Here is a 15,917-nt window from a genome sequence, read left to right on the forward strand (position 1 = left end):
ATATTAGTTATTCCCTGGTTTGGAAATAAGAATGAATGTTATTCTGGTGGTTTATAGTATTATAACTTATACTTGATAACGTGAAAATTATTACGCATCATCATACTGTCAAAATAGTCAGCGAGTGAAAATAATTTGTCTACCAGTCCGAAACTAGAGTGCACACAGAAGTAACAGTCACAGACTCGGCGGTATTTATTGTAATACAAGTAGGTACGACATTAAAGTGAAATAAGGACATTTTCCGTTGCAGATTTGTCCGAATCACGCGTAAACGGTGAATGCTGATCCATGATAAATGATCTATAGCAGAATGAACGATTTCGTTAAGTCTCGTTAATTTATATTTTATTATGATGCACCGTGACTATATTATTAAATCGGATAGGCACTCACACACGTCACACATTTACACTCACTTAAACGTTAATCAACAATTTGTTTAGGTCAAAAAATTTATGCATGAGCATTATAGATGTGTAAAATATTTAAATCAATAGACGTGGGTTCAGTGTTAGCAAAATACAAATAAAAAAACAATCCATTTTATCGGTTGTTCATCAATTCTGTTTTCAAACAGAAGAAACTAGAAAAGGTTTACGATTCGTTTCGTCGTCGAAAACACAAATGTATTGTGTTTACGACGAGTTAACAGTCGGAAAACGTATAAAAATATTACGCTCGTAACGGTAATATATCCGCAATGGACGTATCCTCTACCCGCGTACATTGAGATCTGTTGCGGTTTTTTCCCGGAATGGAAAATAATATATACGAGTACCGTTGTGCGCGTGTTATGCATTCGTTTCGTAGACACGTCGTTCGGGTTTTCTACGATATCACCCCCACAACGTGATATATACATGTGTGCACATATATATTTATGTAAATGTACATTATAATATAACGTGCGCTTAGTGCAGTATCTGTGTATACATTCTTTCATATTATATAAAAAAAAAATATCAATGTCTTTTTTTTTTTTCAGACGCAACGACGACGAAAAAAAATTACGTTCCAATCATTCCGGCCGACGAGATAATATATGACATTCCCGTTTTCAATCCGATGTACTCCATCATAGACCATCCCAAAAGCAATTTATACATACTAGGTACGACGAATCGGATATATTGTTATAATATATACATACGCAGTACGGGATTCAAGGGCCAGCGAGCGCACGTGCTCGTGAACATATACACGCACAAATATTATTTATGTTCCATTATATATATATATATATATATATATATATATTATATATATTTATATTCATTCGAATGTGCATGCAATTTTGTAATTGAAAAAACACACACACACACACGCGCGCACAAGCTTAGTATATATACGCGCACATAGTCGTATAATGTATAATGTTCATTTGGTAGTTTGGATTTTTCGAACGCATTGTACACGAAAGTACATAAAATTTTAATGTACACACGTTCTTCAACGCGATTACTGGCATCATATTAAGATCGAATATATAGTAAATAAGATTTAAGAGTTACAAAAAAAGAAAAATCAATTTTAACACTTGTAATATCATGAATTTCTTTGATAGGTACGTCACGATCACATGGTGGGCAAGTAAGACAATACCCAAACCTTAAATATCGTGCTTGAGTTGTAGAATACAATTGCAGGATACTTATAGCCGAACTCTTAGCAGTCAATAAGAATCTATTTACCCGTGCGCATAAACAGAAAATTATTTTTATTAGAACGATTTTCAAAATAAACGTTTTACGTTGCACGAATTCAAAATAATTCATTGTTACTGAAATATATAACTCAAGGACCTTAATCACGTATGTAAATATATATACATGTTACAGCTAAAGTCCAAAACATGGCTAAAGTAAACAATTAACATTTAAAATCGTAGTTTTGTACACATTACCCGGCTAAAGTAACTTACGCCATCGTATTATGGCTAATGTAAAATATTATTAATAAATTCAATATATATATATTAATTATATATCAATTAAATATATAATATATTTAGATTTAAATTATATATATATATATATATATATATATATATATGTGTATTTTATACTACCTACTTTAATTTTTGGAATATTCGATGTATTTGTAGATTCAATTATTTTAGCTAGAACACTATATGGTAAAAAAAAAATATTTGGTGTAGAATTTACATATAAGGGGCGGCAAAACTTAAGTTTGCCTAAGTGTAATCTAACATTTGATCTGGGCCTATAATTTCCTGTTCGTAGTTTGTACTTTTTTCGCTTTTTGTACTCTTGTCTTAGTTCAGAAATCTGAGACATGGGTTAGAAAAAGCGTGTATTGGATTGTAGTGCTATCACACGCTGCTTATACACCAAAATATTGATGATAACAACTCCCGCATGCGTAGAATCATCGCGGTTAAATACTGTATTTAGACGCTTCTGGCGTGTTGCTTTATCGCAGTATCGGTTAGGATTATCTTCGATTTATCTCCGTGGGTGTTCGGCCAATAGCGTATGCCGTTATTACCATCGTACGCAAAAAAAAAAAAATATAAAAAAATAAAATGTCCAAAAAATAGCGCTCGTTATTCAGTATTTTCATAAGTTCAGTTATGTTTCAGTCTAAGTTAAAGTTATCTTCTCAGTGTCAAAAAGCTTCATAAGTTCGCGTGTACTAATTTTAAGGTAGTGACACTGAGGCAATTATCTTCATTACGGTGTCCGATGGCCATAGTCTTCGTGGAAATGTTATCGACATCGACTCGTTCTCTCTCGTTTGGTCCGTATTCGTGTGTACATCATGAATGCAACTAGAGCCCAAATATTGCGGTGCTGAAATTTCTGAAAATAAAATAAAATGGTATTTAATTGTAATTACTATCGATTATATAGATTTGAAAAAAAAGAACAGAAGTGCTACATTTGAACTCAGGGGTGCTAAAAACCCTATTGCACCCCCTAGTTGCGCCTATTGTGTACATGCAAAGTTTGTGAATTCATCATCCGTCTATAGCCTTTTTTGTAAAACCACGTTTTCAATCAATTTTGTATTGGTCTTACGGTAAGTGTCGTTTTGTGCAGTTATACTGCCATTTTGTTATAGTTCCCATTGTTTCAGCAGCGACTATTGTGAATATTGTATTCATTGTCATCGTCCAGCGCTATATACTTGTGAATTTCACCGTGAACAAGTGTTAACATACGAATTCGTGTGCGGGGTCAATTATTTACCTTTTTGTTGTATTCGTTCTTAAGTAATTACGACGTTCAACGATTTGATTCAATATCGTAAAAAGAAAAAAAAAATTCCCAGATTAATTATGGTAAATAACTTAAGATTTATGAGATAGCTCTAGGATTTTTATTTAAATAAAATAATAGATATTTATCTATTTTATTTTTATTATTTTTATCTATTTAAATCTAAACACTTTACATTAAATAATAGTAAAAATTGTTAAACACCTGTGCGTCCGAGGTGTCTCGTTCGGGCGCCGTATAACATAGATGACGTGTCGAATTAATGCTGATGACGCCCCCAGTTAATGCATACTATATAAATGTATGGATGATCTATGAAATGCATTAACTGGGATGCCACCAGTAGAAGTCCTCGAACTGTGTTAGATAAGGAGGCACGTCATCTTTTTTCTGTTTCATGCAAGTATTCCTTAAGAAATTCGAGAGAAGATTCGGTTCGATTCTCGGTCAGGTTTTTTGTCATTTTTTTTTATTTATTTATTTTTTTTTTTTGTCACGCCCATTTATAAATTTGTATTATTATTATTATTATTATTATTATTATTTATAGATCGGACCAATTATATTAATTATAATATACTTATTATCTTAGTTTTCTCACTAATCACCGCCTTAACTTTTGAATAATTAATGTCATTACATCAATCAGTCGGAACGTAAATTTGACACTTAAAACCGACCAATACTCACATGTGACTATGTTGTAGATGGCAGATTTCATCCTAAGCACCAGGGACGTGAGCAATACAATGAATACTATAATTTATATATTATTTATTATTTCTTATATTTACCTGATTCGGACCGGTAGAATTGCTTTCTTCACTTTTTCTCTCAATATTTTGCCATACATTTTCTAAGTCTTCTTTTAATAATATATTGTTTATAACTTCTGGTGGAAGAATAGACGCTGACAATCCAATTTTGATATCATTACTAAACATCGCTTGATATGGTTGATTAATATAATTTCTTGTGTGATATTTTTACATTTCTTCTTTGTCTCAGCAATCATACTGTGTTTGCCCCATGACCTATATTATAATGGATTTCATGAAGAATATCGTACATAATTTTGTTTTGAACGTAGTAGTAGATCGTTGAATCACCACCATCTATAGAATAAATCAATTTGTCATCCCCTTCAATAGTTATTACATATTTTTTTAAACGTCGGTAATCTTTACTTGTTTTTTTTGGTTTGATTTTGCGTTTTAATTTCAATTATTATTTCAGAATATTTCTTTTGAGATAAATTAATCGAATTCTATTTTTTTTCGTGATTAATTTATTAAAACACACATAAAAATTGTTTTTCGAATTCACTATACTTAAGACGTTAACGTTTTACTCCGAACACAATTAAATTTTAACTAACTTCAGTTCATATAAGTAAGATCTAACGATTATGATAAATTACCGCAACATAAATGGTATTGATAGATAGTCCCATCTTATCTTTTTACGGCCTTCACATCATGAAAATAGCACCATAAGTAATTTCATATCTTACATTTAGAGTACCGTTGAAAATATAATTATAATATAATAACAGGTTTTGTCCATTTTGTATATCATTAATCAGTGGCTAATGTTCAAAATACCAGGTTATAAAGGAAATATCATGTAGTTTATTATTATTTAATTGTTAACTTATATTAATTCATTTTATTGAAATAAAATATAATTATGAATTTATTAATAATATTTTGCATTAGCTTATAATACGATGGCTAAAGTTGCTTTAGCCGGGTAATGTGTACAAAACTATGATTTTAAATGTTAATTGTTTGCTTTATCCAACCAGTGTAGCTAGAGTGCACAATATCCGAATAATGAGCACTTGAGACATGTTTTGGACTTTAGCTGTAACATATATATATATATAAAATATTTAATTTTTTCACGATAATTGTAAAACGAAAATTCTATAATACTTGCGCCGTTGGTGTAAAACTTACGAAGATTATCATTTGATGGTTGTATAACATACAATACACAAATATTTGATCGGTGGTCAAAGTATTGTCCGAAGATATAATCTTATTATATAATGTTACGATATCAGTAGTTTGGGTCGTGCGAAAATGTGCAAGCGTACACGGGGTGCCGGTGTCTAGACGAACATTTTCCGAACCCGCAAACGAAACTGTTCAGCGAGATATCTCTACCCGAAATGTACATACAGGGATGTAAACGTGCATGCTTAGTCTCTTGGGGGTGGGGAAATTTATCTACGTTTTGAAAGGGTCGATGATACCTATACACTAAGGCCTAAGAACCACGAAACCTTTTCAAATCGTTTTCAAAACTGCGTTAATCGGATAGAAATTGAAAAACGAAAATTAACACGACGCGATAAATCTCATAATGCGTGACGTGCCACGCTTCTTTGCTCATGGCTATTATACCGGCAAAATACCAAGATTTACTCGCGCACCTTTGGTTGATCCGGATCGATTGAAAACGGTAAGCAGAATCCGATAAGACCTGTGGCAGACGCGTACGGACTGCGTACTATTATTGTTATCGCGTGGAAAATAAGCGAACGTTTCGGAAAACCCCTCTGGAACGGTCCTTGGCATGCTGTGAGTTATAGTTATTGATTATTATTATTATTATTATTATTGTATACAATTACGCGAGTTTGTTCTCAGAGGCCGTAAAATCGGTTTCTGAGAGTTGGTCCATGACAGGGGTAACGAACTTATGTGGCACACGTAGACAATTTCAATACACATAAATTATAATTTTTACTTACTGACTGTGTGAACAAATTCGTTTTCTGCGGTACGTGTCGATCGACATGCGTGTACCAATTCGCGTAACATTCGTCACCCGCCGCCATGTAGTAGGTGTAACGTTAGTGTTTATTACGATTCGCTTAGGCGATTACAGTAATCGTAGTACAACTAGAACAACGGCGTTGTATCCTCAGAACGTTTGAAACGACAATGCCGGCGCTGCGAATATTGTTCTCGACGATTTAAAGTGTTGGGAACGGACAATTTACGTACGTCGATAAACAAAAGATTTGGGTTTCGACAACTTGCTCGACGCTGCCGCCGCCAGTGGGCACGTGTACGCGTACCGTTGTAGTTGAAATAATATTACAATATCTCATCCATTGTTGTACGTCTGCGGGTAAAGGTTCAATCAATGGTCTGCGAAAATATTTTATGCGAACACACGTGTGCACGTGTTTGACACGACCCCGTCGTCGTTCGACATGTAAAGAAAAATATTGCATTTCAACTGGGACGTATAATTTGCAAACATGTTTACATTCAGGATTACTATTTTACCGTTGGTTGGTTCATCATTGCGTCATCTTACATTTTATTATTCCAAAACATTCATACATATATATTTCCTTATCAACAATTTAGTAAGGTTTATATGCTTAAGAATAATATCAATAAAAAAATATGTACTGACCGGCGAATTATTACCCTTGTTCATCTTAACATTAAGAATCTGATTGCTGCCATCAAACTTTCTAAACCCTTAAGCATCATCTTTGCTATCCATGAAAATTCGAAGTTTTACATTTTTGTCAGTTGATTGACATGTTATTAATTCATAATTTGAGTCCTCATTTTGTTAGTGATTTTAAAAAATACTCCTAATTTTATTAATAATTCATGACAAAAATAAGAGTGCATTATTAGTATTATTGACGTAAAGAGCAATAGAATTTAAGTTATGAATACTTTATTGTATATTTTCAGCATGAAGTATTTTCGACGATATTTTAAATACTTTTTTTTTTGCATTGAATACGTATCGGGCTTTTTTTTTTTTTGAACATAGCTAAATACTTTATACGTGGCTAAAATATGATATAATAATAATTATATGAAAACATGTAATTATTTTGAAATAATAAAATATGTGACAAGAATATATAAGTCAATGGTAGAAGGGTAGTTCTGAATTTTCCCGCACTTGCAAAATAGCGACCAATTTATTTTCAGTTATATCAGAATTAATTTCCGAAAACATTGGATGATTTTATTTTTTTTAACGAAAAATCATAATTTTAAATAATCTTTACGACCCTTTTCATTTCGGGTTTCGATATCTAATAATACATAATATCTAACAATGATGTCAGAAATATAGATTCATTGAAATTCACGGATAAACTGAGTATACATACCTACGCACATTTTTACCAGTTTACACATTGTTTCACTACGTTTTTCTTGCCAACCACGAATTATTCAAATAGTTTTTAAATATTGTTCGGAGAAAAAACTATTGCTTACTACATTTGATAATATTTTAAACCCTTACCGAATACATTATCATATAATTATTTATATCCATATCCAAATGAGTTGCAAACTAAAGTTCATTTATTTGGATCAGTGAGAATTTCTGTGAAAACATTATTCTTAACTATTACTCTCAAAAGGTATTGTCCCTAGTCCTCTCGTCGATGGCACTAAACACGTACTATAAGTAGTTTAGTTAAACTGCTTAAAAAATTGGAATGTTAAAAATAAATAAAAAATGACCCTTAAAAAATCAAATTAATTTTTATATAATACTTGGCAAATATTTTCTATTTAAATTGGTGTATTAATTTATAGATTCACAGAAAAAATATTTGGATGTTTGAAAAGATAGTAAATTAGAAAGGGTGGGTGGGTGAATTTAACTATTTGAACTGGCAGTTTCAAATTTATTCGACGCCGCTGTTTCCCATTCTTGTGCTAATACAGAATTAGAAATCTTTATTAACGGAAGATTAGAGTTCATCTCCCCGTAATACCATAGTTTATAACTTACGTGTTAACTTGTATGGACGGTAAACTTAATTTCAAAATCATAGAATCTACGTTATTGAAATCACCTTGATTCATTCCAACGTTCGTGAAGTTGGCCCACCTAAGTATTGCAATTTTTTTTAAATCTATACCATAATTTTACAAGTGTGGAATTAAAGTAATAAAAATCACTCACAATTTAATTTAATTAAAATAGACACTATATTATATAAATATGTATGTACAAATATCGATACGCGTTACGATTGCGGAGGAATTGCCGAATATATCGCGGAGTGTAATTCACGGTGTGTCGCGGATTGTACTCACGGACTGACTGAATGAGCGTTTGACCATCCGGTGTATATATATTGGCGTCGATTGTCTAGAACATTCTCGAAATCACCTTAACGAGATGATCATCGCTTATTCTAGAACATGGGATTTCCCCTTATTCACTGACAATATTGTAAACAATTTAGACGATTCGCGGTGCGTTGTTTACGTCACCACACAAGTTAATTGCAAGTTTTTGCAAACTTTCACCGTAAAACCAAAAAATTGAATGTTGATCCAACTCCATGGGACCCACCAATTTTGACCTAGAACTTTAAATGTATTACAAACGAAAGCTATTGGTTAGCGGAAATTTGCAAATCTATTTTCAGAATTTGCAAGTCATTCATTTGGTGACTAACTTTTCAAGTTGTGAAGTTGGCATGATGTTTGACCTAAAACTGTGAAATGGGTATCAACGAAAGCTAATGGATTAGCAAAAATTGTTAAAACAAATGGCCAAAGAGACCACAAAAAATTTTGAAGAATTAAGAACAGATGACAATTTTCAAAAAGTATAGGATAAGGCTGCTGATGTTTCAGAAAATAATGGCTTTATTGAGTCTAACATCACAAAACCATCACAAATAAAATCAGTTTTATTCAAATTAGGTGGTGGAAAAAAAACAAACTGTTTAAAAACATTTTCTTATCAATGTTTTTTATTGAATTATAGAAACAGTAATAATGAATATCGATATTAAGTTCAAAGAAAATTATTTAAGTTTGTTGAATTTTATAAATAATGTATTTTCAGTCCTATATATCAGTCAGTAGAAAAAACTTGTAATACGTACAAAGTAAAATCAAATGATTTATCAAGTGCGATTAAAATTATAAATATATTGTTTATAAACATTGAATATAATTCAATTATAAAAAAAGATAAATTATAAAAAATCTAAAGATATTCAGAAAGGATTCTCGTGTTATTCAAATATATTAAAGATTTGTTCAAGTATTCCTACAAATACCGTACCAAATAAAGTTTCTTAGCTCTACGGTGATTTAAGACATACTTAAGGGTCACAACGCACCAAGGAAGATTGAACAGTTTAGCAGTTTATATAAACAAAAAGAATAACCTTAAAATTATAATTGACAAATTGATGCTGAAGCTTTAATAAGAGATCGCCATTTAACACTGAAGTATTAATTAAATGTTACAGTGATTCAGTTATTTTTTTTATTAATAATAATGTTAGAAAAAAAAAAAGGTAACTATCATATAATAATTAATATAACGTACTTGAATATTATAGAGTGTGGGCGGCAAATACTTACTGCAATCATTAGCTTTCATTGATACCTAATTCACAGTCACAGGTTAAAACATCATGAGAACTGTACAACTTCAAAAGCTAGTGGCCAACTGAATGACTTGCAAATTATTTCTAAACATTATCTTTCATTTGGTACTAATTGCAAACGTCTTGTTCAAATTGGTTGGGCTACGTGAAGTTGGTCAAACTTTTAATTATTTAGTTTCATGGTGAAATTTTGGACTTGGAAATTTAAAAAATTTGACTGGCAAACACTTGAAAATATCTTACAAAATAATTAAACATATTTAAAAAAAATTGCAATACTTAGGTGGACGAACTTAACGAACGTGTCGTTCCTACCGAATACCAAATGACCAATGACATGATGATAGCAGGTAATGATTGACATTGATCATGAAAATGTCGAATCGAAATTTCACCGTACATCATACACGATGTTATTATTATTTTTATGCAATAAATTGTTTTAGTGTATTATATTACCAATATCGCCGTAATTATTGCTTTTATTAACAGCACACGCACACACTTATGCATACACTTACACGTTTTTATTGCTATGTATGTTATTAGTGTTATTTTTTTATTTAATTTTTTAATTTTTTTTTGTCACTAATCCACAAATTTATCGCACAGGCACTTGCCTACCGTCTTTTTGTCAAAACGTCACATCCACCTTAGCACAGTACCTGTACACTGTACCTTACAAGAAAGAATACGTAATTATTATAACTAAATATTGCTTTCGGATTCGACTAGAAAGAGAACATATTATTATTGCAAACTATTACCGTACGTGATCCTTTAATATAATGTCATATAGACTGCAAACAAGCAAACGATTCGCTGTGCGTTGATTTAAAATGTTAAAATCTTTTTTTCTTTCTTTAGAATGATTTATTTGCGTAGGTCATACTAAATATATACTCAAAAACGTGATATTCAATTTTTTTTTCTTCCCAAATATTTTGTACACAATAACATCCCTCAAAATTTGCACATGCTATTTGTACTATTTGTACAACCAGCACACGTATTTTATAAAATCGTATTCAGAATCACGAATTGAGGCTAGGCCATTTCTGCTACAATATCCATCCCTCGGACTTGAAATTCGTTAATAACTTACCAAATTTCGCTATAAGTACTATTATTTATTGTTGAAATAATAAATAAAAAAAAAAAACCAAGCACATGTGTTCAAATAAAATCATAACTGTAATAATGATAGACCCAATATCTTTGGGATATGAAAATGCTGTCCTTTACATTAGTGTTGGTTTTACATACATATCGACCATTTTTTAAAAATTCAGAATCACGCCTCACGGGTAATCTGCATCAGCATCTCTTCCCAGTTTGAAACTTTTGATTTAATTGATTTGTTGAGATTTCGCTAGAAAATCGATGGAACCGTGTTCATCATACGTCATGATGATTCGCACATTTCGTTTTGTAAACTGCACGCTGTTAAGTATACATTTGCAATCCATTTTTCAAAAAAGTTTTTAACAATAACTTTTTAACCAAATCTCGGACCTGTATTAAACCGCCGCGTTACGATACATAGTTATAGAAAACGCAATAATAATAATAATAATATGTTGACTTTCAATTCGATTTCGTTTGGATTGCACATTGCACATCGAAGCGAACGTGCGGTACGGCTATAACTTGTACGTTGTTTTCGGTTCAAAAGGATCACAAAGAGCTGATAGCGTTGGAGTCTGTGGTCAACGTGCGGTGCTACGAGCTGACGGCCCTATATTTTTGCGCTCTGTTCGCATCCAAAGGCTGCGGGAACCGGAAGGTGAAGCCTTGCCAATCGCTCTGTAAAGGTAAGTGAACAATGTGTGTACGCCCAGAGTGTACTGTAAATGCTAGGGAATGCCGGATCTCATCCGGTAGGGCTTCTAAGTCGATATTCGCTAGGGCAACAACGTGAGGATCACGAAAAGTTCTAAAACTAAATACAGCTGTTCTATGAGACTATAAGATCCTCATGCCTATTATCGATTTCATATCGTATCCAATGAACTTGATCATTATTTATTTTAATTTTTTTTTTTTTTATCATTGTGATTTTATTAGAAAGATAAACTAGTTTATATCAACCACCAAGCATCATGAGAGAAAGTTAGACATAAAATAAATTGGGCTTTTTGGCAGATGCATTTTTTGAGTGAGCTTCAGACTTGTTGGATAAAACAACTTTGTTATTGACAATGAGTTTCAGCCAACAAAAAGTTTTTAGGTGGGATAAAAATCATGGCTGAAGTGATACAATAACTCGGCGCGTCTTCTCTTCCAAAACCGCACTCCTTCGCACATACTAATGCGTATGATTACGAAGTGGCAGAAAATATTTGTGACGAGTATGAGATACAGGGACGAAAGCAGTTCGTTTTTAGTCCTACAGCCGATAATCCGATTGTGCACTAGAGCTATAATACTATAATGTTGTCGATAAGTTATTAATGATAAATAAATTGTTAATATAAATTATAATAATCATTACGTTCCGTCTAACGGCTTGGTGTTTACGTCTCAGAAACGATCCGGAGCTGCGGATTCTTCTTCGATATATTCGAGGCGCACCACGAGCATCGGGAGTGCATGCAGTTCCCAAATGACACCGAGAACCCGAACACGTTTTGCGTCGGACATCGAGAAGTGGCCAACGTCAAGAAAATGAAAAATAAAGGGCGTAAGTATAAAGAACGATGATAATAGTATTATAATAATATTACGGTATAACTGTGATCGACGCATTTGTCGTGTCGTATACGCAACAGCACGTGGTAGGTGTATTCACACAACGCTATTATAAAGTAATAAATAAAAATGTATAATCACATAGTGTATGTCACGTAAAACTCGGAACAATCCTCTATGAGCGACGATTTATATTGATGTGACTGCGATACAAAAGTATGTACTACATATTTACTACATACTATGTATTCCAACAACTGTCGTTCGAAAAAATTGACCCAAAATCGTTTTTTCTTGCGTGTTCTCACCACTTTTCAACGCAATCGTTCACATATAAGTAGCCGCATGGGATAATTAGAGTTCAAGACGACAGAGCGAATGCGCTGAAAAGTGGTAAAAATGTGCGAACGAGTTGCGTTCTCTCGACAAATAGAGTATAATATAGCGTTTCGGTAAGATGTTTTTTTATTTTATTTTTTTTTCAACTGAATACTGTTTTTAATGTTCATACTTCATCACTTTCCGGTCGGTTTATTGAGTACCACAATTACTTTGTTAATATGTACTTTTGCAGAGGTCGTTGTCTTAGCTAAATCGTTAATGTACTAGAGTAGTAAAACGATTGAGTGTTACATATACAAAAATCAGAGGAGCAACGCTGAGAAAAAAAAACCTTTTGTTTTTTACTCAGTTATTGTACCATTAATAATATCTAAAATATGGTGAATGTACGATCTCCAAGATTTCTTAGCTCATCGAAAAGCATTCAAAGAGATATGACATTCACTCCGTTGAATCTTTCGGTAGTCCGTTCCCTAAGCTCTTTTCAAAGGTGTTCAAAACAAGTTTGGTCACATTTTCCTACACGAATTCATGAAATCTGTGAACATCGTTCTTTGCAGACGCTCAATAAACGACGTCAATAAACGTCTACCCTGCAGCAAGTTGCTACTTATGAATCCATAGCATCTTATTGAATGGCGAATTTATTTTCTAACTTAAACCAAATATGTCACTTGTTGTTTAATTTTAATTCAAAAATATAAACAGTTTTTCTCTAAGCACGGACGTTGACATTATGTACTCGTTGGATAAAATATAGAAACCAGTTTGATCCATTTTTTTCACACACACACACAATGTACAATTTTTAGTTTTTAGTAACTAAGGATTTTTTTTTTTTTTTAAAGATATGATTTAATTATATTAATAACAGTAGGTTTTAATTTAATTTAGTTCCAAATTTAAAAAATAAACAACGCCGGTTACGTTTATAAAAGAGCAATTAAATCAAAATCGATTCCTTGTCAGAAATATCACAAATGTCCTCCAAACCCAAACAAAAATTCCACTACCTCTATTTTTGTTGACCTGAAACCATCATTAAATAATAGTGATTGAAATTAAATTCGTTATGCTACATAAAAATCAAAATCGAAGCTCCCAAATTAAAAAATCAACCACCACAGTGCATAAATTTCCAAGACTATGGTCATACAAAATTTTATTGGAATAGTAAATTACGTTGTGTGTGCTGTGGCGATTGCCACACTTTAGAATTGTGTCAAAAAAACCGTGATCTACCAGCCAAATTCGCCCTTTGTACCGGCAGCCACCCTGCAAACTATAAAGGTTGCCCTCATTTCAAAAATCTCCTAAACCACAGAAACCAATTCGAGCAGCAATTCTAATAAAAATCAAGTCAAGAAAAATGACAACCCAAATTTATCTGTAAAAACTAACCCGAATCCTACAGTCATCTCAGAATCAACTAATAAAACTTTCCCCCAACTTTAATACTCTCAAATCACTCAAAAAAATAATAAACAGCCATCAACTAGTTTTCAAGATGAACTGAGCCCTCCGGAAAATTTAACAATGCAATTATCATTCTTCATTAATGACCTCAAGTCCCTAATAAATCCACTTATCTCTCTGTTAACTAGTCATCAATAAATTGCTATTAAAAAATGACTTATAACTTAACTATCGCTTCTTCTTTATCAATAACCCTATGAAACGCTAATGGATTAAAACAATACATAAACGAACTATATTATGTACTTCATGAAAAGAATATTGATATTGCTTTAATTACTGAAATACACCTCTCACCCAACACTGAATTAAATCTCCACGGGTTCAAGGTTCTCAGAGCTGACCATCCAGATGCTATATCTTATGCAAGCACTACAATCTTCGTTACTTTTCCTTGAACCACCCCCTATCCAAGAGTCCTATCTTCAAGCTGTTATTATTTCTATCAAACTAAATAATATTTCTCTAACTATCTCGTCAACCTATTGTCCTCCTGGCTAGCACATTACGGAAAATAATATTCAATCATATTTCCATAAACTTGGCAACAATTTTGTCTCTGGTGGTGATTTCAAGGCCAAACACACGGTTTGGGGTAGTAGTATCATACTTGTATCATACTTAGTATCAATACTTGGAGATCCTTCCAATTTTTAAACATTTTTAAAAAACCTTTCATTTATACACCCTGATTTATCAACTTACTGGCCATCCCATGCAAAGAGGCAACCTGACATCCTAGATTTCTTCTTTTCATCCATCCCAAGCAATATAAACATATCTATCAATAATTTCAATGATTTGTCAAGTGAACACTCTTCACTACTTTTGCTGATTGGAGGTTCTCCATCCATTAACTGTAAGTCTTCAATAACTCATGGTCCTATCAACTGGGCTTCATTTACTCAAAAAGTCGATGAGTCACTGTTTTTAAATTCTTCACTCAAAAATAAAATAGACGTATATAATTCAATCCAAGTACTAACCAAAGCAATCGTTAATGCAGCTCGTAATGCCTCGACTCCCAAAATGTACCAAATTCCAAAAATTATCATGCTCTTCCTCTTCATCTAGTCCAACTACTCAAAGCCAAACGCCGAGCTAGATCAAATGGCAATGGATAAATTATCCTCAAGACAAAACCACCTTCAACAAACTAGCAAATGCACTTAAATTTCAGTTAGCTAATTTTAAAAATGAACAGTTCAAAACTCATCTTGAATCATTAAATACAAATAATGGTTCTCTCTGGAAAATGACAAAAACTCTATGCAACCAAAGGGTAACAGTACCTCCCTTAGTTCAACTTGATGGTTCTCTAGCTATTTCTAACTCTGAAAAAGTAAATTGCTTTAGTGAAAATCTCATTTAAACCTTTACAACCCACCAGTTCACAAATCATCCTACTTTATATGAAAATAATGTACATGAATTTTTTTCCTCCCCACTACCAATGTCTCTTTCGGCCAAATTTATTACCCCCCTAGAGATCATATAAATCATAAAAAAACTGCATCCCAAAAAAGCTCCTGGGAATAATCTAATAACTAACAAATTATTAAATTATCTATAAAAAATATCAATTTTCTTCATCAACTACATCCACAACTCATTACTTAGACTGTCCAATTTTCCGTCAGTCTAGAAACACTCCGAAATCATTATGGTTCCTAAACCAAACAAATCTAAAAAAATTCTTTCATCTTATCGGCCAATAAGTCTACTACTCACCTTAGGTATAT

At 32.5% G+C, this 15,917-nt stretch overlaps 1 protein-coding gene across 2 annotated transcripts in view; it reads left to right on the plus strand.

Annotated features, from left to right (window-relative positions):
* The window catches only part of LOC112683028 (atrial natriuretic peptide-converting enzyme), a 197,684-nt gene that overhangs the window by 124,031 nt on the left and 57,736 nt on the right, over positions 1-15,917 (plus strand). For both annotated transcript variants that reach the window (XM_025553868.1, XM_025553869.1), the window contains exons 8-11: positions 989-1,114; positions 10,279-10,361; positions 11,342-11,480; positions 12,194-12,349. In XM_025553868.1, coding sequence (XP_025409653.1) covers positions 989-1,114; positions 10,279-10,361; positions 11,342-11,480; positions 12,194-12,349 — 504 coding nt within the window. The remainder of the gene's footprint in view (positions 1-988; positions 1,115-10,278; positions 10,362-11,341; positions 11,481-12,193; positions 12,350-15,917) is intronic.

The sequence above is a fragment of the Sipha flava genome, unplaced genomic scaffold, assembly GCF_003268045.1.
Source record: "Sipha flava isolate LNK unplaced genomic scaffold, YSA_version1 217_pilon_pilon, whole genome shotgun sequence".
NCBI lineage: Eukaryota > Metazoa > Arthropoda > Insecta > Hemiptera > Aphididae > Sipha > Sipha flava.